The 24,457-nt window shown below is 44.3% G+C and overlaps 1 protein-coding gene across 3 annotated transcripts in view; it reads left to right on the top strand.

Moving 5' to 3' along the window:
* The window catches only part of SCAP (SREBF chaperone), a 74,071-nt gene that overhangs the window by 13,252 nt on the left and 36,362 nt on the right, over nucleotides 1-24,457 (top strand). For 2 of the 3 annotated variants that reach the window (XM_064505617.1, XM_064505618.1), the window contains exons 2-4: nucleotides 6,373-6,589; nucleotides 22,814-22,943; nucleotides 24,017-24,174. In XM_064505617.1, coding sequence (XP_064361687.1) covers nucleotides 6,468-6,589; nucleotides 22,814-22,943; nucleotides 24,017-24,174 — 410 coding nt within the window. In that variant the 5' untranslated portion in view covers nucleotides 6,373-6,467. Of the gene's footprint in view, nucleotides 1-5,879; nucleotides 6,149-6,372; nucleotides 6,590-22,813; nucleotides 22,944-24,016; nucleotides 24,175-24,457 lie in introns of those variants that run through there. The other variant, XM_026115016.2, reaches the window with a different exon arrangement.

The following is a 24,457-nucleotide window of genomic DNA, read 5'->3' on the forward strand; positions in this document are numbered from 1 at the left end:
ACCTTTGTAAATCGTAATTTTTGGTAAGCTCTTTCTTCTTTCTCTTTTTCTCCTCCCCTTTCCTTCTCCAAATACACAACCATGGTAGGAAAGCTTCTGAGATTCAGCATCTTATCGGGGGGCTGACAGTGATGTGTTGTTTCCCTTGTGTGAAGTACTGCGGTGCTTCATAGAGACAGGCCGTGCATCTAAAATATGTTAGGTCTCCGTGGGGATGCTGCTGGTATGGCTTGGGGCAACAGAGGGACCATTTTTGGATCCCTTTGTGCTTTCCTAAGCTCAGTGTTTTGCATGGAAATTGCTAGGTTAAAATTCGTATTGAAAGTTTAGGTATAGGGCTGCTTTAGACTGCAGCAAGATTGAGCAAATTATTTTATGTATTGAAGTGCAAGAAAAGTTACTACAGAGCAGTGATTTTTCCACTCTTACTAGCAGAAGTGTGTTGTGCTCTTACGACTACTTAACGAGACTGCCTGATCCAAGGAAGCTTTATGGAAAACTTGGTCAGAGAATGTGCTTTAAAAAATAACCAGGTTACTGTTTATAATAGAGGGGAAAGCTTTCCTAAACTTGAGGATAACTTTGTCTCTGTTTACCGCAGGCCAGCATAGTTTGAGCTGCTGCTATCTACATATGTGATTTCTGCGTTTCCCTGCATTTCGGTGCTAAAGGGAGATCTTCTAGGAAGGCTGTAAAAGTCTTTTCAGTTGGAAATGTGAAGAATTTGGAATATATAACTACCCATAAGTGAGACAGAGGCTTTTGTCTTTGGAAAAGTATTACCATTCAGCATCTGTTATTTTGAGTTTCTTCTTTCTGCAAGAAGAAATCCTACATCTCTTCCTTTCCTGGTCAGTCTTGGTTTTTGTAAGGATTCTCAGTAGAGCCAGTCAACTAGAGAGAGTAGGAGTTTTTCAAGAAAGCATAAAACCCTGCCAAGCCTCCAGAATATTACGAAATAGCAAATTCTTTCTTCTTGAGTTTGAACCACAGTTTTATATTAGCATGATTTGGACTCTTTTGGCCAGACACTCATCTACTAAAGGAATATAAGAGATTGTTCTGCATCTGCGTGTGAGTATTGCAGGTCTCGTGCTAACAGAGGTGGGGACAAGAAAGCTGCTGTCTGTATGTAGAGGCCTCATGCTATATTTCTTGAACTTAAGCCTTAGTGACACTCATAAGACCACGTAAAGGCCTAACGAAAAGTGTCATATTAAGACTAATTTGATGTGTGCTTACCAAACACCCCCGAGCCTGTGGAGTGGTGGTGCATCTCCTTGTCTGCTGTCTTTATACGAGGGGCGGGGGCACTGACCTCTAAAGAACACCTCGAAACCTGCTTGCGTTTCCAGACTGGACTAAGGGGCGGCCGTGCGACGGTGCGGCGCGGGTCGGGTGCCGGTGCCCCTCGGGGAAGCCGGGAGGGCGCAGCTTCCGTACCTGTGCTGACCTGGCCCGCTGCACCTTTCCGAAATGCCCCACCACAAACTTCTCCTTAGAGAAGAGCTTTGAAAGTAGGAAGTGAATCGTATCTGCTTTCAGACAGATGGCTAATGTGAGAGAAAGGCTTACTTTCAGCTAGCCAGAAGCTATGGCAAGGCAGCAGGGTTTTGGGAGGATTTTGGATGAAGAGCTTCTGTGCCCCTCTGTCCCGAGGGAACGGTGAGCAAGACTGATAAAGCTGGGAGTGGGAGGTGCCGTGCTGTTAAGCATCTTACTGATGCTGACACGTTAATTCTGGTTGAAAAGTTGCTTTGTCTTATGATAGTCAGCATGGAGCATATTGTGAATTAAGTGGCTTATAATGCAACACGCCTTCCGATCAGGATGATGATCAGCTGGAAGAAGAAGGCCTTGGGGTTGTAGGAATGGGAGCACTTAATGTTCTCGCTGCTCCTGTTGCATTGTGAATGAACAGTGAATAAATGATTGTGCTTATTGTGCATGGTGTGTCTGGAAAGTTTCACTTTTTTAGCTATATTTCTGTTCCTCTCTATGGCTGAGGGAAAGGGCTTCAAAGGGAAACTGTGGTTTTCTAAACTGCGTGGAGGAACAGCAAGGCTGTCCGAGAGCTCCCTGGAGAAGTTAGACCATCTTTGGTGGCCACGGGGACCACTGGGCAGTGGGGGAAGCTGGCTCCGGTGTGTTTGCGTCCACCTAGTTCATGCGCTGAGGCTTTCCAGGAGCCAGTGCTGTTAGGGGAGTGTCATACACTGGTGTAAAATTTGCTAAAAACTTGCAAAGCTGTGGTGCCGCTTGTGTATGCGTGCCTGCTGCGCCCCGACTGCGGAGCAAATTTATTCCGTTCCATTATATCGTGAAATCTCCATTATTTTGCAGCAAACTGCTGATGAGACGATGGTAATCTGATTGTTTTGGCAATTGCTTTTTCTGCTCTGTGTAACATGAAAATGGGGGGAAAAGATTTTGTTTACAACGTGGATTAATTCGTTCTTCTGTAACTATCCAGGTGTTGGGAATTGGTTATATCGGAATTCTCTGTTCGTCTGCAAAACTGCTGCACCCCTGAGTTGTCAGTTTGTGGCAGACGTGCAGCCTTAGCCGTGTGTTGTCTCTTCCGAAATCTTTAAGACCGCACTGAGAAAGCTGTTTCCCCAGGTGGGTGTGAGTGACCACCGTGCAGGGTGGTCCGGCCGGGTGTGCGCGCTCCCTGCAGCCCCTGGGGCTCCTCGCCCGCCCCAGCCAGCCCCCGGCGGATGTCAAAACAGTGCTGAACGTCACCGTACGTCTGTCCTTTGTAGCTGAAGTGGACCGGATGTCTTTCTCGCTGTGATTTCAGTACACATCTCTGTGTTGTAACAGCTTCTTTAATGTTTATGCTGCAGACATAGAACATGCTGTGTTGCAAGATTGTAAAGAAACATCCTATTGCCCACTTGTTCCCAGCCAAACTTTCTACTGTCCTAGATTTGCAGTCTCAAAATCCCTGTTGGCACAAAGGAATGCTCTGAATGGCTTCTACTTTAGCACTTGTCCTAAACTCAGAGGGTTTGTTTTGAGCTATCTAACCTTTGCTTGCAAAAATAACTTTGAATATGAACTGCTCCCGCTTCTAACTTTCAGGCGCACTGTTGCACAGTGAAGCTACTAAGGATTTCAGATTGAACCCTGCAACCCCCTCGAAGCTAAGCCAGTGCAAGTGTTCCAAAGCTAACATTTTTTTTTCTTACAAATGCTGGTGTTTCACATCATGCGGAGCAACTAAGTGCTAAGTTTTCCTCTTTGCAATTAGTAGAAAATGTTCCCAGTCAATAGCCAAAATCGCTGTTAGAAAGGAGGACTGGTCAAAAGCATAGTCACGACGCTTTTGTCACAGAAGTGGAATATATGTGTTGTTCCCAAGCTAGTCATAGAGTAAGGGCTGGAAAGGACAGTCCAGTCCTGACCCAGCCTGGGGATCCGACTCGAGGGCCAAACGCCAGCCGCCCGCAGAGAGCAGCCGCTGGAGGAGCAGGGCTGGTGCGGCTCCAGCGCCGTGTCCGTCCAAACTCCGCTTGCGCTGAACGTTGCTGCGGCAATGCTATGTCCTGCTGCCGAGAATGCATCTTCGTGGCTGGTGCATGCTTTGTGTTGTGTATGTTATGTATACGCCCTGGGATGTTTGGTTTTTTGTTTTTTTTTTTGTTTTTTTTTGCTTTTTTCTCCCAAAACTTCTGTGGTTGTTTATCACTTGCAACTTTTTCCGTAATTACATTTCTTGTATTTTTAATATTCATAAGCTTTATTACTGATGTAAATGTGGCTGATGTGAAGTGTATTCCCTTTTTCCCAAGCTGGCCAGTCAGACTAACTTGTATCTTGTTGTAATGAGCCAGCTCTGCTGTTGTACTTGGACAACCCCAAAGTCTGGGTGCTGGAAGCCAGCGGCGGTTTTGCAGTGTGCTCAGGGTTACGCTTCGCCTTTAAGGACTCCTTAGTGTTTGGTTTTGTCTTCTGCCCTTGGATTAGGGATCTGATCTGTTTATCTGCATCACAACATAATGCTTTCTAGCTGCAGCATGATTTGCATTGAAAAAATTCAGGGGTGAGATGAAGCCCAGAAAGTTCCCCTTTACTTATTTGTTACTTTCTTTCTGATTCTTGTGCTACAAACTCAATTTTCAGCTTTAATCGCTTGCAGTGGCCTGTTCTGGGCAATGGGCTTGTGGCGGGCAGTGATTTGCTGCATTATGTCCCAGCCAGCTCTATGAGCAGCTCTGGAAGATGGTTTTATCACTTAGAATTAACTTATTTTATTTTACTAGTCTCTCCTGAGATCTAAAATGGGAGCTCCAAGTTTCTGGCGATTTCAGCGCTTGCTTCTAAGCCAAAGGCTTTTTTGTTTGTTTGTTTTTTCGCCATTCGTCTTGGACTTGATTCAACCAGGTCATATTTGCTACTGGATTAAAACAAGCTAAAGGTTAAAAATTGAACTTATCCTGATATAATCTCTACAACCGCTAAACATATTCTTATAAACCATGGGCTGCCTTTTAGGGGGTACCTTATTTCAGGCTCTCTGTGGGAGCATAGAACAAAGTTTTCCATTCTGCTCAAATCTGTAACGAACGGTGCTTTGGCTAGCTCGTCAGGCTTAGCTGTTGCGTTGAAGGCTGTCTCGGGCAGCAAGAATACACTTCTCTTCCCTCCCCTGTCCCAAAATCCTGGAGAGCCTGGGCTGGTGCTGGACTGGCTAACTGGAGCTTCCCAGGGTAAGGAAGTAGCGCTGATTCTTAGCGCAAGATGTGGTGCATTGCTAAAACGTACTAGCAAAAATATTTATCCAGGTTTTTTGTGTGGTCTATAGGCCAATGTATCAGTGGGCTTGTGGCTAAAATTCCAACTATTTTTTAGTTGCATTTCTGAAAAAAAACCATCATAAATAGTTCTTGGGGCATTGGATAGAATTTAATCTGAAGTTAAAAGCACAGCGGCTGTACTGAGGGCTCGTCTTCTGCGGTACCTCTCCCTCGCAAGCTGGAAGTGGGTGTTCAGGAAAGAATACAAGAGCGATGCTTCCTTCATCCTCGGAATATGTGAGGCTACAGACTTCTTGAGCCAGATATGTATTAATAACCATTAATGTATTTGTTGCCTGTGAACCCGTCCAGCTTTCTCTTCTAGTATCCCTTCTGTGCAGGAGGGTGAAGGTGAGGGGTTCAAAGCGTTGAATAACTAGCTGGTTTTAGTGTATGTGGAGGTTTTGTATTGAATTCTCTGGAGCAATCACTAATGGCAGCTTCCTGTGGGCAAAGTAACTTATTTTGTATGCTTTGGGTCTCTTATTTGTCTCACTCCTATTCCAGACCAGTCAGGAGGAATCTCTTTATTTCCCCTCAGATAAAAATCTCCGATAATCATAGCTGTGAACTGCAGAAAAATCTGTCTTGCATTCAAGCCTTCCACTCCTTAGCACACTGTTGTGAACCGCATGCTTTGTGTTTGGCCTGAGATTAAAAAAAAAGGTGGTTCTACCCGTCTTTCCCAGAAATCTGGCTTGTACTTCCTTTTCATGCATTAATGTAACAATTTGTATGGGCTTTTTATATTATATTTGTTACATTTTGTAAAATCAGATGGCAGGTTTGAGTTGACCAGTTCTGACATCCGCGCTTTGGTTTGCGCTCGGTAACCAGCCCAGGTTAGGCCTTACAGGGGAGTCAAAACACGTTTGGACACTGAGCATCTGCGTGTGTTTGTTTTACTGTGCCGTGTACTCTGGCTTAGTTTTCTGAGCTGTGGCTCCTTATATTCCCTCCCTCGTTCCCCAAGCAAAAATAACTTTCTTTAGCTTGAGCTGTAAAGCCTATTCTCATCTCTTCCCGCTGTTGCTGCTGGCTTGCTAATAGTTAAAGCCCTCAAAGTGAATGTGCTTCCGTCAGTGTCCGAGAGCACTTCCCCTCAGACAGCGCTGCTGACAGCCCGGCTCAAGCCTTCTTCTCTAATTGGCGTTTTGGCATCTCCTCAGAGCGCAGCTTAGTGCTTTTGCTGCTAAGCTCCTTTTCCTCCTCCCTTTCAGGCAGCTTGGTTCCAAGCTCCGCTCCTGCGTGTTTTCTCCGACCAGCAGCTCGTGGCAGCAGGGCCTGGTGTCTGTTCAGCTGGCGGTCGTTCTCTCGCCGTGTTTTCTGCACCTTCCTGCTCCTAGGTGCAAAAAAAAAAAAAAAAAGAAAAAAAGAAAAGAAAAAGGAAAAAAACAAAGAAAGCTTGATCAAATTGCCTGTAGGCTCAGGGCAAGGGCTGTGTGTGTGATGTCTTTTTTGCCTTTCCTCTGAGGAGGTGCAAAGCTGAATGTCTTAGTAAAGCAAGTTGTCGGTGCTTATTTTCCTTGAATTTTTTTCTCATGAGCTGTCTTCTTTTCCCCATTTCTAGCTGGCTACAGTGCCTTTGCCGAAGCGTTGCTCATGCTGGAGTCGCCTCACCGCCTGACGCGTTCCGGGATGGCAGCTAGGTGACGACGGTCGAGGATGACCCTGACTGAAAAGCTGCGCGAGAGGATATCGCGGGCCTTCTACAGCCATGGACTGCTGTGTGCTTCCTACCCCATCCCCATCATCCTCTTCACTGCGCTCTGTATCCTGGCCTGCTGGTAAGTCCTACTTGCTTTCCCAGGCTGTTGCTGAGTGCTATGCTGCCGATTTGTGGAGCTGTCTTAGCAACACGAACCTGCTCAGGTTTCACTGTTTCGTGTGCTATCCCAGGAGATGCCAGTTTTTAACAGGGTAGACTGTTGTCATTCTCTTGTGTGAGACAAAAGGAAGGACAGGAATCAAGTATCTTGATGCTGTTTATTAAATAAATAGTAAAAAAAAATCAAAAAAGTGAAATAAGTAAAGCAATAAGTAATCCCCAACCCCCTAATGGTGAACTCCCAAACCATAAATTAAAGATGGGGAGAAGGAAAGTTAATCTTTCTCTCCATTCTTGCATATTCTGTCCTCCCCAAAGCTTGTACTCTTCTTTTTCAGCCCTTGTTTTGGCATGCATATGCTGTTCTTGTAAGTTCTCTACTGATTCTCCTTATGGACTCTAATTTGAACATGAGCTACAGTTGAATATATTGTTGCAATCGGAAATGTTACTTGGGCCTCTTAATGATTTCCAGTGATACATTATTACTACTGAAACTGTGAAAGCTTTTGTGCTCAGATTTGTGAGCAGACAGGTGCGTACCTGTGCACAGGCAGACTCTGTCTTCGAGGTTTTAAGTCTGAGTATCTTATCTGTCTCATTTGTTCGAAATAAAACATACTCTGATGATATACTGCTCTGCTTTTAGAGGAGCTCTAATAGTGTTGGAATAGATGTGAATATAAATTTTTCTTTGAGCATCACTTGGCGTAAGACACTTCTTCCTTCACATGTGTGTTAAAAGATGCAATGTTGGAAACCTGTAAGAACACTTTTCATGCATATGACTCTTGAGAAGGCTGTAAGCAGGAACAGAGGCATTGTTTTCCTGATTTTGCACAGCTGCATATGTGATTCCATATAAATATTATTAATAATAGTTTTGTTTTCAGATCTCACATTCTAGAGAAATAGAAAGTTTCTACGGGGTCCAAGCAAAGGGATTTTAAGGTCTCTTTATCCAGCTCTGCTGGATGCTGCTTTCACGTGTCAAGCCTGTGCTGCCAAAGTGCCGTTCCACCACGAGTCCTTAATCACCAGGCCGCAGTGCTCTTGCTTGCTACCTGCTTCTGCAGAGCTCCCAGGCTCCTGTTTTCAGTTATCTTTCAGGTGCTGTTGCGAGGGGTAAATGCAGGAATGCAAGACAACTGCTTTGGTTTAAAATGTTTATCAATGCACGTTGTGGTTCAGGAGAGATGAAAATAAGCTTCATGCTTACTGCCTTTCCTAAATTTAGGATTTCCATGACAACATGAGGAAATCTGATGTAGGATGGAGAGCTGCTGCCCTCCTTCTTGGGAACCTTATGCCCACTAGGTCAGAATTTGTACCTGTCCTGTGTTTTTGGTCTTATGTTTGGAGAAATGTGAATTAAGGTGTCTCACTAAGTCCCTGAGGCTTCAAAGCAGGTCTTCCTTGGCAGATTAGTTACTTGTAACTGTGTGTTTGTGGAAGTGTCTGTGTTAGTGCTGGTGTTTGAGGATTCTGCAGTTATTGGTTAGCTTTAAACTGCAGAAAGAGGTCTAAGATGCTGTCAGACTTACAGGTAACCTTCATAAAGTGAAGAGTTTGGTTTTCTGATGAGCTCCAGTACCTCATTAGCAAAGCTAAAAAATGGCCCTAGGAGGGAAAGGATTTTTAAACTACTGTGATATCCTTTGAGAGCAGGAGCACCTTGGCAAAAGCTGAAGTGCTACAGCCAGCATGACTGAAGTTCTCCCTGTTTAGAAGCTGGGTTTTTTTAAACGTTTCACTTCCCCTTCCGATCTGCTCTATATTAGCTGGTGTTAACTAGGTGTTAATTCTAGCTTGAGAAGTGGCAGTACTAATTAAGGCAGAACTATTCTGGAGCACAGCCCTTCTACCCTGCAGCGTTTCAGCGCAGTCAGACCAAACCCTTCTAGGATATCCGTGCATGGGATGCTCTGGGATATTTTCAGACCGGCCTTGGGTACTCCATTCAGCCGGCTCCTTCCCTGCTGGGCAGACCAGGCAGTGGCTCTTGGCGTTCAAGCTGCTGCCGTTGCGTTTGGGAGAAGGGAGAGGCTGGTGCGTTGCCTCCTGTGCACGTGCACAGCCTCACATTCGGAGAAGTCCCCACCTTCTCATGTCAGCGATGCCGCAAAAGCGGTCCAGCAAGGAAATTTGGCTGCTGTTGCTGCAGAGACTGCTTGGCTCGCTCCGAATAAATGCTATTGATCCTTGGGGGTTTTATCCAAATTAAGTAATTGCAGGAAGGGTGTGTGTGTTGGCTGATAAACAGAACTTGTCTCTAAATTCCAGATTATCCCAGATGTACCTCAGAATGGCTTCTGGCCAAAAGCCGACTTCTTGGAAATCTGGTTTTGGGTTGAAGCCTGTGTGCTCTTTAGTTTGTTTATGAAGCTTGTAAAGGAACTGGAATGCAAAACAATTTTGAAAAGATGTTTTCAAGCTAGTTTGCAGTCCTTTTCCACTTTCTCGAATATAAGCTGTTGTTTGTGTGTTTTATCAAGGTGTTGGGAGTGTTCCTCCCCTCCACCCCACTTCCTTCCTGGTAAAGTCTGCTTCTATTTATTTCAAGCTGAAACTCCAAGGAGTGGTGCTATAGGGAACACACATTCCTGGTAGCAAGTGATTTGAGAGTAACTTCTGTTTGCTTGGGCCTGCGTAGTTTTGCAGTTGCAGTGCTTATATTGTTTCTGTGTCTAAAACAGAAAATAAAACTCACTATATCCAGGTATAGTGCAATGAAGCCATATAATCGACTATATTGTATTCCAGGTTTCTTGACCTGTGCTAGAACTTGTGTATTTTCTTACCAGAGCTCACATTCAGGGGATACTCTCTGCAGTGAGTCCCTGATCAGTATCCTTAGAAGTGTGAGAGATGTCTGCTTTGTGAGGAATAATCTAATATTTGTGGTGTGTGTGGCCGCGTGCAGTTGCGTTACCTCTGGGGCTAGCATAGCTGTGGCTGTCGAAAGCTAATCCTGTACTAAATGCATAGGGACTGTGGCAGTATAGACCTGGAGCAAGATATTCGGTAACTTTTCAGGCTGTGCTGCACTAGAATCTTTCAATGTGTAAGTCCTTTCATGAGTTACAGTAAGGTTTTATAGATTGGGAGAGGGCAAGTGCCAAGGCAGAGAAAAGGCTTTATTATTATTATTATTATTATTATTATTTAATCAGGATCACTGAATATATAAAGCAGCCTAACAGGAAGACAGAAGTGATTAACAGTCACCTCAGTGACTGCAGGCAATCTAAGAGGTGGGGCAGGAAACTTCAAAAGTACTGTGATAATTAGGAAAATGAGTTTTAGGCTAATGTATTAACTTGCTTTAGGTTGGAGTTAAGTCTTGGAGCTGTGTCTGTTAGAGCCTGTTTATCCATTACATACTTGCCATTTTCCTCTACTTTTTATGAGGCATCTGCTATCGGCTGCTGTAAGAAACAGGCTCCTGGGCCAGATGGGCCTTTGGTCTGAGCCAGCATAGCTAGGTGTTTATATCTGTTTTAAAACTATATGTCTACCTGATGCTCCTCCCAGAAGGCAAAAATAGCAGCTGTGGGCATGTTCCACGTGTGCATTGGATACTGACGGCAAGAGCCGCTGCGGTAGTTATGGGTCGTTATTTTTCTTCAGTCGTATTGTGAGGCCTCTGTGTAATGGTCTCCAGCACCAGCTTCCTGCTGGGATGTCGTTTGTTTTGTGCTCTTCGGAAGTGCTCCGTTTTCTTAGATGAGATGAATCAGCAGGACTTGTCCTACCTGCAAGAAGCGGGAAGTGTGCTGAAATCTGGAGAAAGGGGCTGGTGGAGAAACTCAAGGCCCAGTTTCAAGGTAGAAGTTCATTTAGGCACTGTTTCTGTCCAAGGCAATTGGCAGAAGAGACCTCTGGTTGGATAGTACTGCAGATCAGCGTCTGAATCAAACAGGGACCAACTGAACAGTAGGAACTACAAGTCCTTCTAGTAGGGAAAGAAGAGATGCAAGTGATGTGATCCAGTGGTTTCCGAATGACTATTACTAACAAGGAAGGAGCGATATTCTCAGTCTTGTTGTTAAGAACATTAGTCCCTGCCCCTGAAGAAATGCATGCTAAGGAGAACAGGTGGTAGAGCAAGAGAGAAGCATTCTGTGTTCTTCAGCCTTGCATATGGATAACAAATATAACATATGGTTAAAGCAAGAAAATGAGCGATCCCAGGAGGGTAGGTTCTACATCCTGAAATGTTGAAATGGGGAGAGAGAGAGAGGCCGAAATGCAGTCCTCCCTTCTCTGGATGTATGTGCACCCTGAATCAAGGGAAGCTTGTAAAACCTTACTACAGAAAAATGAACTCGATGTTCTCATTTTTTTCACTCACTCCTCAGTATAACAGGACTATCTTCATGTGCAGATGTTCAGATAACTTTTAAAAGCAGAGTTAAACTGCAAGCCCCCAGATTTATCCAGGGTAGGTTGTGGTTCTTACTCTTTGTGGCAACAGTTAATGTGCTGGTGTTTCTCCTGTTCAAAAAATGTCAGGACTCAAGGACCATGTAGCACAGCCAGCTTTGGAGTAACTGCTTGTGCTGCAGAATATCTGCAGAGCATCAGTTATAGGTTGTTTGAATATATTTACATCCTTTTAACCTTTAAGTGTTCTGTGTAGACACAATTTTTAATGTCACCTATAGGTAAGACATAGAGTGACTGTTTTTACTGATGAGTTAATATTCAAACTAGAAGCAGAAAATGCCTGTGATCTTTACTCTGCAGTCTTAATTGAAATCTGAAAATCCAAGTTATATTGGCTCTTACTTCAGAGTGAGGGTTTTCTGCTGAACTAGCTACTGACAGGGCTTGCTAGTGAACTTGTTTTACTCTACCTCCTCTTGTGGGTGACGTTCCTTTCGATCATCCCATTTAAATGGGTTTGTGTTAAGAAACATTCCTGTTCTTTGCAGGGACAGACCTATCACTACTTCCTTTTTTCTAGTAAAAAAAGACTGCCGCTAAAGCCTACCTGAGGAGTAGTCCCTCCTCCCCAACCCTAAGAACAGAACAGAGTATGTATTTGTAAATCTGGGAATCGTGATAAAATTGAAATTGCTCTGTAGTTCTGAAAAATATTTTTTTATTTAAAGTAGGAGTTAAAACTCCAGCAGTTGACTTGATGAAGCAGGTTTAGGAGAGTTAACAGGGTGAGTCTCTGTGGGTGTTCATTCCTTGACTGAAACATTGGGTTCTGCTTCTGGAGAATTTTAGAACTGTCTGGAGCCAAATATAAATTTATATATGTGTGTGTGTGTGTGTGTGTATATTATATTTTTTTCTAAAAGAACATTTTACTGTCTTAGAGGCTTGTGTATCTTGTGTGCTAACCAAAGGAGCTGAGTTTCTGTCAGCCTCCTCATGTTCCAGATACGCAGAGAATAGTCTCCTGTGGGAGTGAATGATGAAACTAGATGCAAGCAAGTTCTGCGTGATGAGACCTCAATTCTGCTGCTTAGCAAAAGGAAACTGGCAGCACAGTGTGTGGGGGGGAATCTTTACTTTTGCAATGCAAATTTTTGAAGGACCTGTCAGCAGGAAACAGGGCAATGCAAACGCATCATTTATTCAGGAACAGGTATTATTTATGCACTTAGTAAGACTAAACAGGGGATTGTTGCTGCCAAGTATCTGGCTTTCTCTACCCACTGGCAGTTACTCAAAAAACAAAAGCTCTGTTAAATGGAAACTAAACACAAAATGCATCTTGCTTTCTCCTTAAATACCACCTGTACTTCATGGGAAAATTAACAAAAGTGAACTGCAAAATAGAATTGCTGTATTGCTTCCTTGTGCTGAAGAACAAACAAGAAGACTCTTTTCATCAAATTTTGGATGTCTCATTAGCAATGAGTTTTCAGGTTGTGATGTTTAACTTTGGCTGGAAATGGGCTAAAAGCTTCCTCTCAAGTGTGCAAAACGAAGGTGGTACCTATTTTAAGGCAGCTTATCACCACCCGCCCTGTTATCTAAGATCCAGCAGCTCTCTACTTTCCTCCGTGTTCACTGACAGAGGACTCTTCTGGGACGCTGGAGATCTCTGCTCCGATTCTGCATTCGAACGAGGAATATGCAATTCCAGGGTTTGCCGTCCTGTGGGATTGCCAGCTGCCTCAGGCTGACCTGGCAGTCCTCCATCTTGGACCTCTGAGCTGTCTTGAAAATATGTAAAATAGTTGGATGGACATTTTTGCTTGAACCCACCTCATGTTTGGTAACCAAAAATGTGCTCTTGCTTGAATTCAGCAATAAAAACTTGTAGATGCTCAATTTTTCCTCATTTTTTGGGTTTGCAGAAGGGTGTCAGGGTGCACTGACTGTCTAAAAAGAACTTTATTCTCAAAACCAAATTTTCTTTTTGGCTTTCCTGTTGCTGTTTTAGAGCTTACTTTTCTTTTCTCCTTTCCCTTCTGGTGTTCAAGAACTTTCTTTGCTGCTCAAAACAATCTCTAACAAAAAGGAATGTGGTTTCTATCATTCAATTTTAATTGTCCTTTCCTGTAACTCAGTATGGAGCAGTTCTCGTATTTGGTAAGAAGCGCACATAGAAGGGAGCCAGGCTTGTCCCATCTCGCGGTCCCTGCGATGTCTAGCCCCTGTGGGGAGCGAGGATGCTTCTGACAACTCAGCGGGCAGCTCTTGCTTTGCTCTTTAAGCCTCTCTTAGCGGTGCTCTAACGTTGCTGCTGAAGCAGTAGATGTAGTGAATCCCTCAGTATCATTGGGTTCTTTTTCCTCACTCTCCTTTTCTTTTTTTTTTTTCTTCCCCTGCTGTCAGTCTGTCTTAGATAGCAATGACTAGATCAGTCATTATTTTCTGCCTACATAAGGCTAAATAAATTCAAGAACTAATGTTTTAGCATTTTACTGAAATAATTTAGACCAAGCGTATAGCAGAATGTGTACTTTGTGCGTGCTTCCACCAGACATTCTTAAAACTTTTCATAAACAGGAATCCTCAAATATTGCTGTGATGTAAGCAGATTGTCTCCTTTCTCTTATGTGGACATTTATGTTGTAGTTGGCTCAAGATCACGGAGTTTCTGCTAAGGTTCCCAAGAATAAGTCTTGTTCCTGAGCTCTGCTGCAAAACAATAGCACAAGCAACATAAACTGTTTCTAGATCATGTTGTCTTATACACCTACATCTAGCTCCTATAGTCCTTACCACAAGTGCAGAGCAGGCTTTATTTTAAGATAGAGGTAAAAGTGGATTTCCTGTGTGGCCTTTTCTCTGAAGATGGTTGCTGAAAATGTGAATTGTAATATCAAAAAAAAGCTGCAACCATTTTTTATGCCAGACGACCTCCTAGGAATTCCTGCTCCTGATGGATGCATGCTAATGTCTAATCTAATGCCACAGCTGTCTGCAACATTTGTAGCTTCAGCAGAACATGCAGGTAATATCGCCAAAGACAAAAGCTCCTGCTCCTGATGAAGATAATACCTGTGAGAGCGGTGCCATGCTCCCATGATAGATGCTTGTACTGCAGGACTGGCTCTATGAACAAGACTGGTCCTGGCTGTTGACTGAGACTTGGTACATTTTGCTTTTAACTCTGATCGGTATTAAAATGAAGATGCATAAGCAAATAGGAAAACGAAGAGAACTGTGTTTATACTTTGCAGTATGGCTTTTGCTGATTTTAGCAGCCTGGAAGAGTAAAGGAAGCTGGAGGAGCCCGTCAGTGTGACTTGCAGAAATCTGTATACTGGGTAGGAAAAAATCTAATGCCATTTAGCATCCAGTGAGGAAAAAGCAGATTTTCTGAGAACCTGCAGTATTAGATGCCGCTTTCCTCTTCCTTGTCTAGTGTAGTGACAGTCCAAGTATGTCCTGGAGGGAGCACGTAGACCTCGCTATGCAGTGCTAATCCTGTTCCATATTCATGATTTAAGCAATAGAACTGAAGGGAAATGCAGAAGTTGATTTGGATATCAACAGGTCTAGACTGAGCGCGGGGCTGAAGAGGATGGATGGGAATAGGAATCCTGGTTGCCTTGGTTACGCTGACAGCCACAGTGGGATATAGTCCTTAGCAGTGCTCACAAGCCTCTAATTTGTTTTTTTTCTATCAAGAACTTCCCTCTTATTCTTCCCCTCATTCTCTTGCCTTTGATTGTTCCAAGAAAGTGCCATCAGCTCTTTCCTCCGCTGTATTGGCATGTGCTTTTGAACTTCTTGGACAATGAAAAGCCAAATATGAAGAGGGGGGGAACCCACCCTTGATCATTCGGGGCAGGTATTAAGGAGCCATGAGTTGCTGTGCTAAAATGCCTGGTATTTTGGGAGGTGACTAATTGTCATTCATGAATGTGTTTGCACTTTAGGATGCGAGCGATTTGCTGCTTCCTCTCTACAGAGGGTTAACCTTCCCCCCCACTCCCCTCCCAACTTTTTACAACAGGAAAAAAAATAAATACCAGATTCTCAACTGATCCCCTACATATTAGCTGAGGTGGAGCAGCCGGTCATGTCTTGCATCTTTGAGGCCTTCTGTAACCCTACCCCACTGGAAGTTGTACACAAACTGCCACATTGGGTCAGTGGAGTTCAGTCTAATCGCGTTCCTCCCTCTGCCCCCGAGCTCTTTTCTCATTTGCCTTGACCTTAACGTAAAGGCACCATTTGCCCTCTTTCAGCGATGCCCACTGCTTGCCCAGCTGTCACCTTCCACCTCTGTCTCCAGCCCTGGTCTCTGGCTCTCCCCTCTCGACCCTCGTCGGGTGTGATTCCTCCTTTTCATTGTCACCTGCCTCAATGTCTCCCCTTCCACATCATTCTTCCCTCTCATTTTGACTGCTGGCTTGGCTTGGCTTGGCTTGGCTTCTCGGTGGGCACTGTTCTTTCTCAGTTTGAACATTTGATCTGCTTAATTTCCAATACACTTTAGTCCGCAGTCCCTAATGGAGATATGACGATGTAGTTCCCATGCATTCAGAAATCCAGCGGGGATTTGTCTTCTGTGAAGTTGTCTGTTGGGCCCTGTGTAAACTTCTTAGCCTCCTTCAGCATGGAGTTGCTTTTGTGTGTGATGAACCTGGCTCCTATCAGGTTTGTTTGACCCCTAGCTGTTGGAAGAGACAGTGAACAGCTCATCCTTATGTTCCCTGTGCCATTCATGCTTTTATTCACCTCCACTGCATCCCCTTGGGTTGTTTCTTTTTTCTTTCTTTTTTTTCCCCTCTCCAGGATGAATCTTAGCCATTCTGCTTGCAAAAGATTGCCTCTTTGTGTGATGGGTTGAACTAGTCATCAGTGATGCTTACCTCTTCTGCAATAAGTCTCTATGTGAAATCAATCATAGGTGACTCCATGGCTTAATCACTGAGTCACTGTTTTTGCAGTACTTGCCTATTTTCTGGGCCTTTGGAGCGACTTAATACTTTACTCATCGCTGCAGTCACCTGCAATGGGACTTTTGGCCACAGTCATATTTTACTTTTTCTCCTTTTTCCTTCTTGCTGGTGATGATGTCTGATTATTTTCTTTAGTTGAACTTAATTCATTCCCAACTTGTCATATAGCTTCCATAGCAAAAGCCGGGGCTACTGTGAACAGCAGACGCATGTGTAGGAAGATAATTTTCAATAGTAGAGGAGTTATGCCACACTTCCACTCCAGGATCTGGCAACAGGCACCCTCCTTGGAGAAGAAATGGCATTATTCAGATGTAAACATGCTGGTGATTAAGAATCAATATGGTGGAGCAACTGAGACCTATCTCCAGAGGCTATTGATTTTTTTTTTTTTCTTAACTACAGAAATGTTGTTTTTAACAAGTTTCTGTGGTATGTAAGCTAGCATGTTAAGGCCCTTCTTCATGACCTCAAGCACAGAAAGTGTGTAACAGAATCCAGAACTGCTTGATGTGACATGCTAAATCCTGGCAAAACTTCTGTGGTTATGGCCAGGTTGTCATTTTGCAGACAGCTGTGGAAATTTAGGTCACTAACCTTTCCCAGCTGTTCTCCTGTCCCTCTATTAGAGGCTGCTGCTCCCACTACTCTGCCAGCGGTTCATGTGAACACTCCCTCATCTACTTCAGGCAAAATGGATCGGTTAACTTGATTATATTTGGATCTTTTCTACTGACAGTTCAGGGGCAGTAACTGCTGCCAGAGGAATGATGCCAGCTTGGACAGGCTACCTTGCAATATCAGAGCTGCAAGAGACTTTACAGTCTATTTTTCATCTATTTTAAGCTTGGCGCTATTGCTTATTAACATTCTGCACAGTAAGTGTAGCTTCTGTGCATGCTACCTTGAAGATGTGTGTGTTACCTTTAACTTATAAGATGAATTCTTTTTACAGAACAAGCTATTTGGGGTAGAGGGGATATAACTTTCACACAGACACAGCTTGAAATGCTACCATTACTGGAAATGGAATTGAGCATCTAATATATTTTTCTTCCCCTTGCATTTGGTTAATGCTGTAGTGAAGTGCATAAAGATGTGCATGAAGATGAGGTCCTACTTAAGAGTAGCTTCCTCAGAGTGCTGTCTGCTCTGTTAGGCAGATAGGCTCATCAAAGTCATCTTGTGTTGGCCTATGGTGCTGATTTTGTCCAAAAAATGAGCTCCTTTTGCATAATGGGCAGAGGAGGGAAGACTGAAGCTGCTTTATTGAATATGGGGGTGATCTTAACAGTTCAGTTTCAGGTAACTTTTCTAGAACTTTGTCATCTCTAACCATGCCATAATTAACCTGACAGTCTTGTACAGCTGCTTTCCCTCTCCAGCTGCACCTCTAATTCTGGTCAGAGTAGGCCTGCAGAGCAAGATGCAGTGGAGCTTGCCCAAGTGATTTTGGGCAACCCCGTTGTGGAAGAATTGGGGGTATATTTGTCATTCTGTGCTTGCAGATGGTGCTTTCTAGAATCATCATCCTGATGACTGAGCCCCAACTTTGTTTTTTGTACATCTGCCTGGAAATAGAAATTAAGATGCCCTTCAGAGAGGGCAGCTTGCTAGAGCAAGGAAGAAACTTTCAGAAATACTCTTGGGCCTGAATCAGTTGTTCCACAGTGTTACTTCAGTGTGTCCTAGTCTTTGTACAGATCATGTACTTGGAGGTGGAGTAGGGCTATTCAAATCTCCACAAGTTTTTACTCATATTTTGCTACTTAACATCCAGTTTTGAAGTTCAGTCACCTGCTTCATGGGATGAAGACTACGAGAACAGTGAAGAGTCTATGGAATTAGCTGGGACAGAAGAAAGAGCACGTAAAGCAAAGAAAACTCTGTTTTCCAGCAGTCCAACCAACTACAATTACAGGAACAGGCTAGTAATTTAAGTGTGGCTTGCAGCTGGAACTTCAAATCTCTCTAGAGGTTTACATTTTGCAAATATTGGGTAGATGGTAGGGTGGTATTTTACAGTTCTTCTTGTAGATGCCTGTTCATTGCTTACACTGTAGAATATCGGGCTAGATTGTAAGCTTTTTGAACTCTTTCATCACATGCCGGTAAATTGTGAATTACTGTTGTAGGAGAGCAAGTGCAGTAATGCTTTCCCAAGATCTGTCTGTACCTCTTTCTCTTCTATCTCTGTGATTTACACTCTTAGATTTGGAAACCTTTTTCACCCTTGTAGAAAGGTTTTCCAGATTTGGTCTCTTCATCCAAGTGATTGTGTGTGTGTGTATATATATATATATATTTGAATAAAACTGGTTAATTGCTGAGCGAGAAGAGAATGCACAAATGACTGTATGGGACTCATTTTTGTTATTCTATAAACCAGAACCATAGACTAACTTAGGTCAGAGGGGACCAGCCTGGACTTCAGGAGGGAAGATTTTGGCCCGTTCAGGCATCTTCATGGCAGGATCTGATGGGAAACTGCCTTGGACGGTAAAGGGGTCCAGGACAGCTGGTTAATCTTCAAGGACAACCTCCTTGAAGCACAAAACCGATTCATTCAGATGTGCAGAAATTTGAGCATGCATGGCAGAAGGCCAGCATGGATGAGCAGGGAACTCCTAACCAAGCTCAAATTCAAAAAAATAAGTACCTGGCAGGTGGAAGCAGGGACAGACTACCTAGGAGGAGTACAGAGACGTTTGTCTGAGCGTGCAGGGATGGAGTCCGGAAAGTCAGAGCTCAACTGGAGTCGAAACCAGTGAGGGATGTGAAGGGCAACAAGAAAGGCTTGTATAGGTGTCAGCAAAAGGAAGGCTGAGGAAAATGTAGGTTCACTGCTCCGTAGGGCAGGGGACCTAAGCATGTAGAAAAAGCAGAGATACTAAATTTTTTTTTCTCCCTCCTCCTTCCTTTTCACTGGTAAGTTCTGCCTTCTGGCATCTGAAGTCCCTGAGTCTACCAGCAGAGTCTGTGGGAATGGAACATAGAGATGCATTTGGGGAGCATGTAAACCAATTAAACATACGTAACTCCATGAAACCAGACAGGATGCCTCTGAGAGTACTGTAGGAGCAGGCCAATGTCATTGTGAGGCTGCTCTCTCTCATCTTTAAAAGGTCATGGAAATTGGGGGAGGGTCTACAGGCTGGTCAGCCTCACCTCACCTTCCTGGAAACTGGTTCCAAGCTCATGAAGGACAAGAATGTGGTTGGGACCAGCCAGAATGGATTTACCAAGGGCAAAGTATGCCTGACTGCCTTCTGTGACAAGATGGCTGGTGCTGTGGACAAGGGGAAGAGCAGAGGATCTTGTGTACTTTGAGTTTAACAAGGCCTTTGACATGGTGCCCCATAGCTGAGTTGGTAAGATATGGACTGGATAAGGAGATAAGGTGGGTGGAAAATGGGCTGGATCACAGATTCAAAAGGGAGGAGATCCATGGTGCAGAGTCCAACTGGCAGTTGAGTATTGGTGGCATCCAGCAGGGACTGATCCTGGGGCCAGGCCTGCTCAACATCCCTGTCAGTGGCCTGCATGGTGGGACAGAGTGTGCACTCACCAAGCCTGCTGATGATACCAAGCTGGTATCAAAAGGGGAGAGCAGTCAATATGGTGGAAGGCAAGGGCTAGCGGTGGAAGGCTAGTCAGAGAGACTTCAACAGGTTGGGAGAATGGGCTGACAGGAACCTCCTGAAGTTCAACGAAGACAAAAAGGCAAATGCCAAGTCCTGCATCTGGGACTGCAGGACTAAGCCCCTGCAGCAGGACAGCCAGAAAGCAGCTCTGCAGCAAAGGATCTGGGAGCCTCGGTGGACAAGCTGGACATGAGTCTGCTTAGCCTTATGTAGGCCCATGGGAGATCTTACTGCTGGTCTACAACTGCTTAATGGAGGGTGTAGAAAAGATGGAGCCAGACTTTTCTCAGAGGTGCACAGTGGAAGGACACAAGCTGGAACGTGGGAAATTCTGACTAGATGTAAGGAAAACAATGTTCGCTGTGAGGGTGGTCAGATATTAGAACAGATGCCCAGGGAGGCTGTGGGACCTCCATCCTTGAAGATATTCAAAACTTGCCTGGACACGGCCCGGAGCAACCTGCTCTCGTTGGCCCTGATCTGAGCAGGGTTTGCAGCAGAGCCCTCTGGAGACCCCTCCACACTAATGGTCCTGTGATGCCTGGAGGCCGTCTGGTGCGGTCCCCTGCTCAAGGCAGTGCTGACTTCAGTTAGGCTCAGAGCCCCGACTTTCGGATATCTCCAAAGATAGAGTCCACAAGCTCTCTGGGCCCTCTCGCAGTGTTTGACCGAAGAACGTTTTCCTTGCATCTCACTGGAATTTCGCTCACTGCAGCTCTTGTCCGTTGTAAAACGTATAATGTGCCCATGTTGGTGGGGAAGAGGAGAGACTTGATTAGCACTTGCAAGGCCCATGAGTTCTGTAGGCGAGATCGCTGTTGCAAGGCCAGGATTTAGGGGTGTACATGTTTTAAATCGGAACTGGGTCCTACACTGAATGAGCAGGATGAAGAAGGATGTTCCCTAAGCCAGGCACAGGTGAGTGGGGGAAGGGAGGGATGCAGTCATATTCCTGGGGGGCAGCAATTTGTTGCTGCTGCAGGCTGAGCTCGTTTCACCCACTTTGGTTTCTTTCTTCTCTGGCTGGTGAAAATAGTCTTCCCCTCGCTAGCAACGAGTAGGAAGGCCAAATCCTTGCATCCCAGCAGGGCATTAGGAGGTGGAAACGCTCCATGTGCAAGTGAGCCCTCTGCCAGGATTTGCGGCATTTTTGCTTTGGAAGACAGGACCTGACTGAAAGCGTGTTCGGGGTGGGATTGCGTGCAGGGCTGGCTGAACGTTGCTAAACTGGGAAGGAGTGCTTGTGAAACGTTCAGCACCCAAAAGCGTTCAGCGTTTCTGTCACCCTTTGCTTTGGGCTGTAGCTGTGACCTCTGGTGATGTTCAGGTCTTCCAAACTGACTGTGTAGATAGGACAGTCTGCTACGTTGCTGACTATCATCATTTCCATCAGCTCTGCGGTATGTTGAGGCTTCCTGCTCAGGTGCAGCACTGGTGGCCACTTGCTTTGCCGTGTCGGATGATATCCTGGTCCTACACAGCAAAGCTTCAGCTGGAGGGGTAGCAAGATCACTTCTGAAACACGGGCTGCTCTGCAGTTGCTTCTGAGGCAAAACCAGCACATCCCATTACTATTCTTATAAATACGCTGTTTTAGGTTCAGTGCCTTTATTTTTAAATACGGTAAGCTCTTTAAAGGATTTTCATTCTGACTTCTTAAAACTTAGGGGTGATTGCACAGGGAAATCCATGTTTGGATAAGCGTGCAACATGAATTAAGTGTTTTCCTCTTGGTCCTTTATTAGCTTTCTGGAGCTGCCTATCGAGGCATCCATGTCAAAATCATTTAGTGAAAAAAATCCTTCTTCCTCAGTCACCTGCTCAACTCATTCTGCTTTGTTTATCACCTCTAGTTGATTTTTTCTTTTGTTTTTCTTTATTTATGTCAATCTTAGTTTCAATCAGCCATCAAATGACTGCTGTAGATCTCCCCCAGGCCTTTGTTCTCATCAGATCATCTGTGATGAGCAGGTGCTACGCGTCTTTTAGAAGGGCTAAAACCGATTGCTGCTTGCTAGAGAAAAAAGGCCGTGCTGTGTCTCCAGACTGTAGTCTTTGCTGGGTATTTCCACCTCTGATGTATCATGACATGATTTTATTATTTCTTTTTCTCTTTTCTCACACTGCGCAATCAATTGAGTACAATTGTGGCATTGGATTTTTGTCAAACTAATAAAATTGCAAATCTGACATGTCTTGCTTTTGCTTCCGTTGTTCTTTTTAGCCTTTTGCTGTTCAGTCTGAAACCTCATCTTAACTATTGCTTATCGTCACCGTGGCCTTTGATGCTTCAAGCTATAGAAACCTCAGTATTTTTATATCCCAGTATTTTTATATAGTCCAGGAAAATCCAGTCTCTGGTTTGCTTGGGCTCTGGCAGTTCCAGCCTGTTGGTCACACATCTCTGGAACAGCAGCCTTGCTTTTTCCACCAGTTCAATTCTGATGTGATTTTTAGTGACTTTAGAGAAAATCTCAGTATATCAACTTTCGAATAGTATGAAGTATTGATCTTTAATGCCGTGTTTATTGTGGGATAGCTGCTACAAGCACCTGAAGATTGTGGTAGCAAAGGAGCAAAAAGATAAGGCTCTAATACTTATTTTGGTATCTCATTGCTACTTGTAAAAGTGCTTTGGGGACTTTGGGGACCAGTGAAGTTTATGTCAAATACTGGAAATTGTTCAAATCTCCATGAGGAAAGTTAGGTGGTTAGTATGGGGTATGGGTCAGGAAAGTGGCAATCTAAATGCAACAATAATTTCATTTTTTTGAAGGCTACAGAATAGTTGAGAGGTAGCTCTACTTAATCCAGTGCCTTAAGCACTACTAACCTTTAGGTGATGGAAAGTAATTCAGCTGAGTTCCTGTGTAAAGAACTTTCCTTCTTCTCCGGGGATTTTTTAGTTGTCCCTTTCCAAGGGTGAAATACCAGATCGCTGTTAGCTAGGGGACAAAACAGTTGCTATGAGATCTAAAGCCCTATTGTATTGCAGCTGCACCTCCTGTCCTGCAGAGACCGGTTTGAGATGGAGTGGGTGTGCTCTGCATGGCCCATTCATTCTTTCAGCATTTCTGGGAAGCTGTCTAAAAGCCTAGTTTAAAAAAATAAATAAAAAAAAAAAGGCAATGTTTCTCACTTATGTCTTTATCTTAGTTACCCGCTGCTTAAGCTGCCGTTACCTGGAACGGGACCTGTGGAGTACAGCACCCCCGTGAAGGATTACTTCCCACCTTCTCCAGAGCCAGGCGTCCAGCAGGGAGATCTCGGTGAACGTCCCGACTGGGTAGGTCTCCTGCTTCGGGGGGGGTGGGTGTGCTGGGGGTATATAGGGGACGGGAGGAGATGAGGTATTGAAACATCTCTTTTGTATTACCTGTGCTTTACTGTAGTGAACTGAAAACGTTTCTGGTCCCTTGTTGATTAGTCTAACTGCTAAGTTTAGGCAGTCTGGCCGGTGATATTTCCTGTGTTAGCCTTACTCTGCCAGAAAAAATGATGCTAGGCGCTTGCAAGAGTTGAGAGCTCTGAAATGCTGTTTAAGAACCTGGATTCTGACCAAACAGCCAGCTTATACTTCAGAGATCACTACCTAGCTATCAGAATAGAAACTAGCAGTCATTTTAGCCTGAGTTAGGATTGGATTTGTGGCCTAAAAGTAGAAGTCAGAGCATCTGGTTCCTTAAGTTTTACGGTTTTCTCTCCTTGGCTCTAGAAAGTATCTTTAAAATGCCATTACAACTAGCAGGCTTTTTTCTGATAATGTAGCTAGTCTGGGCTTACTTCTTAAGGTCTCAGTCAAGAGCGTTTCATTTGAATTTGAACTGAGGCAGCCACAGATCCTGGCTGTATAGCTAGCTGCTACAGTGTGGTCTAGTGAAGAACCTAGTGAATTGAGTGTAGTTTAAAGGGGGTTGTTTGTTTATTTTTTTATTGACTGGTAAATATTGTGAAGGTAAACTAGACTTACATCCTCATGTCCAGAGTGGGAGGTTAACTTTCTTTTGCATAACAGCATTGTGAGAGGAGTCTATGAGAGGCAGTGATTCCCGGCTCCTGCCTTCCATTGCAGGACCAAATTCAGCAGGAGCTGAGCCTCTGCCTCACATAGAAGTGCGATATACTGATGATGAAATGGTCAGTGGCATTTTGCCCCTTTGAGAAACAGACTCCTTCTGTTCTTGCTAGGTTACTACTGTCATGTTTCACCTCTAATTTGGGAAAGAAAAATATATTCTGGTAAAGAAAAATATATTCTGGTAAACCGCTCCCTGAAAAGTCGCCAAGCTGTGCTCTAATTCTGCTAAACAGCTTCCCACTCACCATGTGTTTTCGTTCTCCCTTTGGTTTTCCCCACAGTATGTTGGTGCTCCAGTGGCCTACATCCAGCAGATCTTTGTGAAAGCTACCGTCTCCCCGTGGCAGAAGAACTTCCTTGCTGTGGATGTATTTCGTTCACCGCTGTCCCGTGTCTTCCAGCTAGTGGAGGAGATCAGAAACCATGCCCTGAGAGACAGGTAGTTACTGTTTGTTAAAGTCTGCGTGGAAGGCAGACTGACCCACTGTCACACACACCCGTGTTCTAACCTATTGCTTAGTAAGTCTCACTGTCAGCTTTGAAATTCTAAGATTTTTACAGTTTAAAGGAAAATGAGAGACCGCTGTTGATAAGTAACGTCATACCCATCCTGCACATAGAGTAGTTTAGCTTTTGTGCTAGAGAACTTGCCTCCTATTCAGCCACTGACAGTTGTCAGGAATCTTCCAGGCAAGGGCTTAGGCAGAGAGGTCTGGACAGAT

Source organism: Dromaius novaehollandiae, chromosome 2, assembly GCF_036370855.1.
Source record: "Dromaius novaehollandiae isolate bDroNov1 chromosome 2, bDroNov1.hap1, whole genome shotgun sequence".
NCBI classification, from domain to species: domain Eukaryota; kingdom Metazoa; phylum Chordata; class Aves; order Casuariiformes; family Dromaiidae; genus Dromaius; species Dromaius novaehollandiae.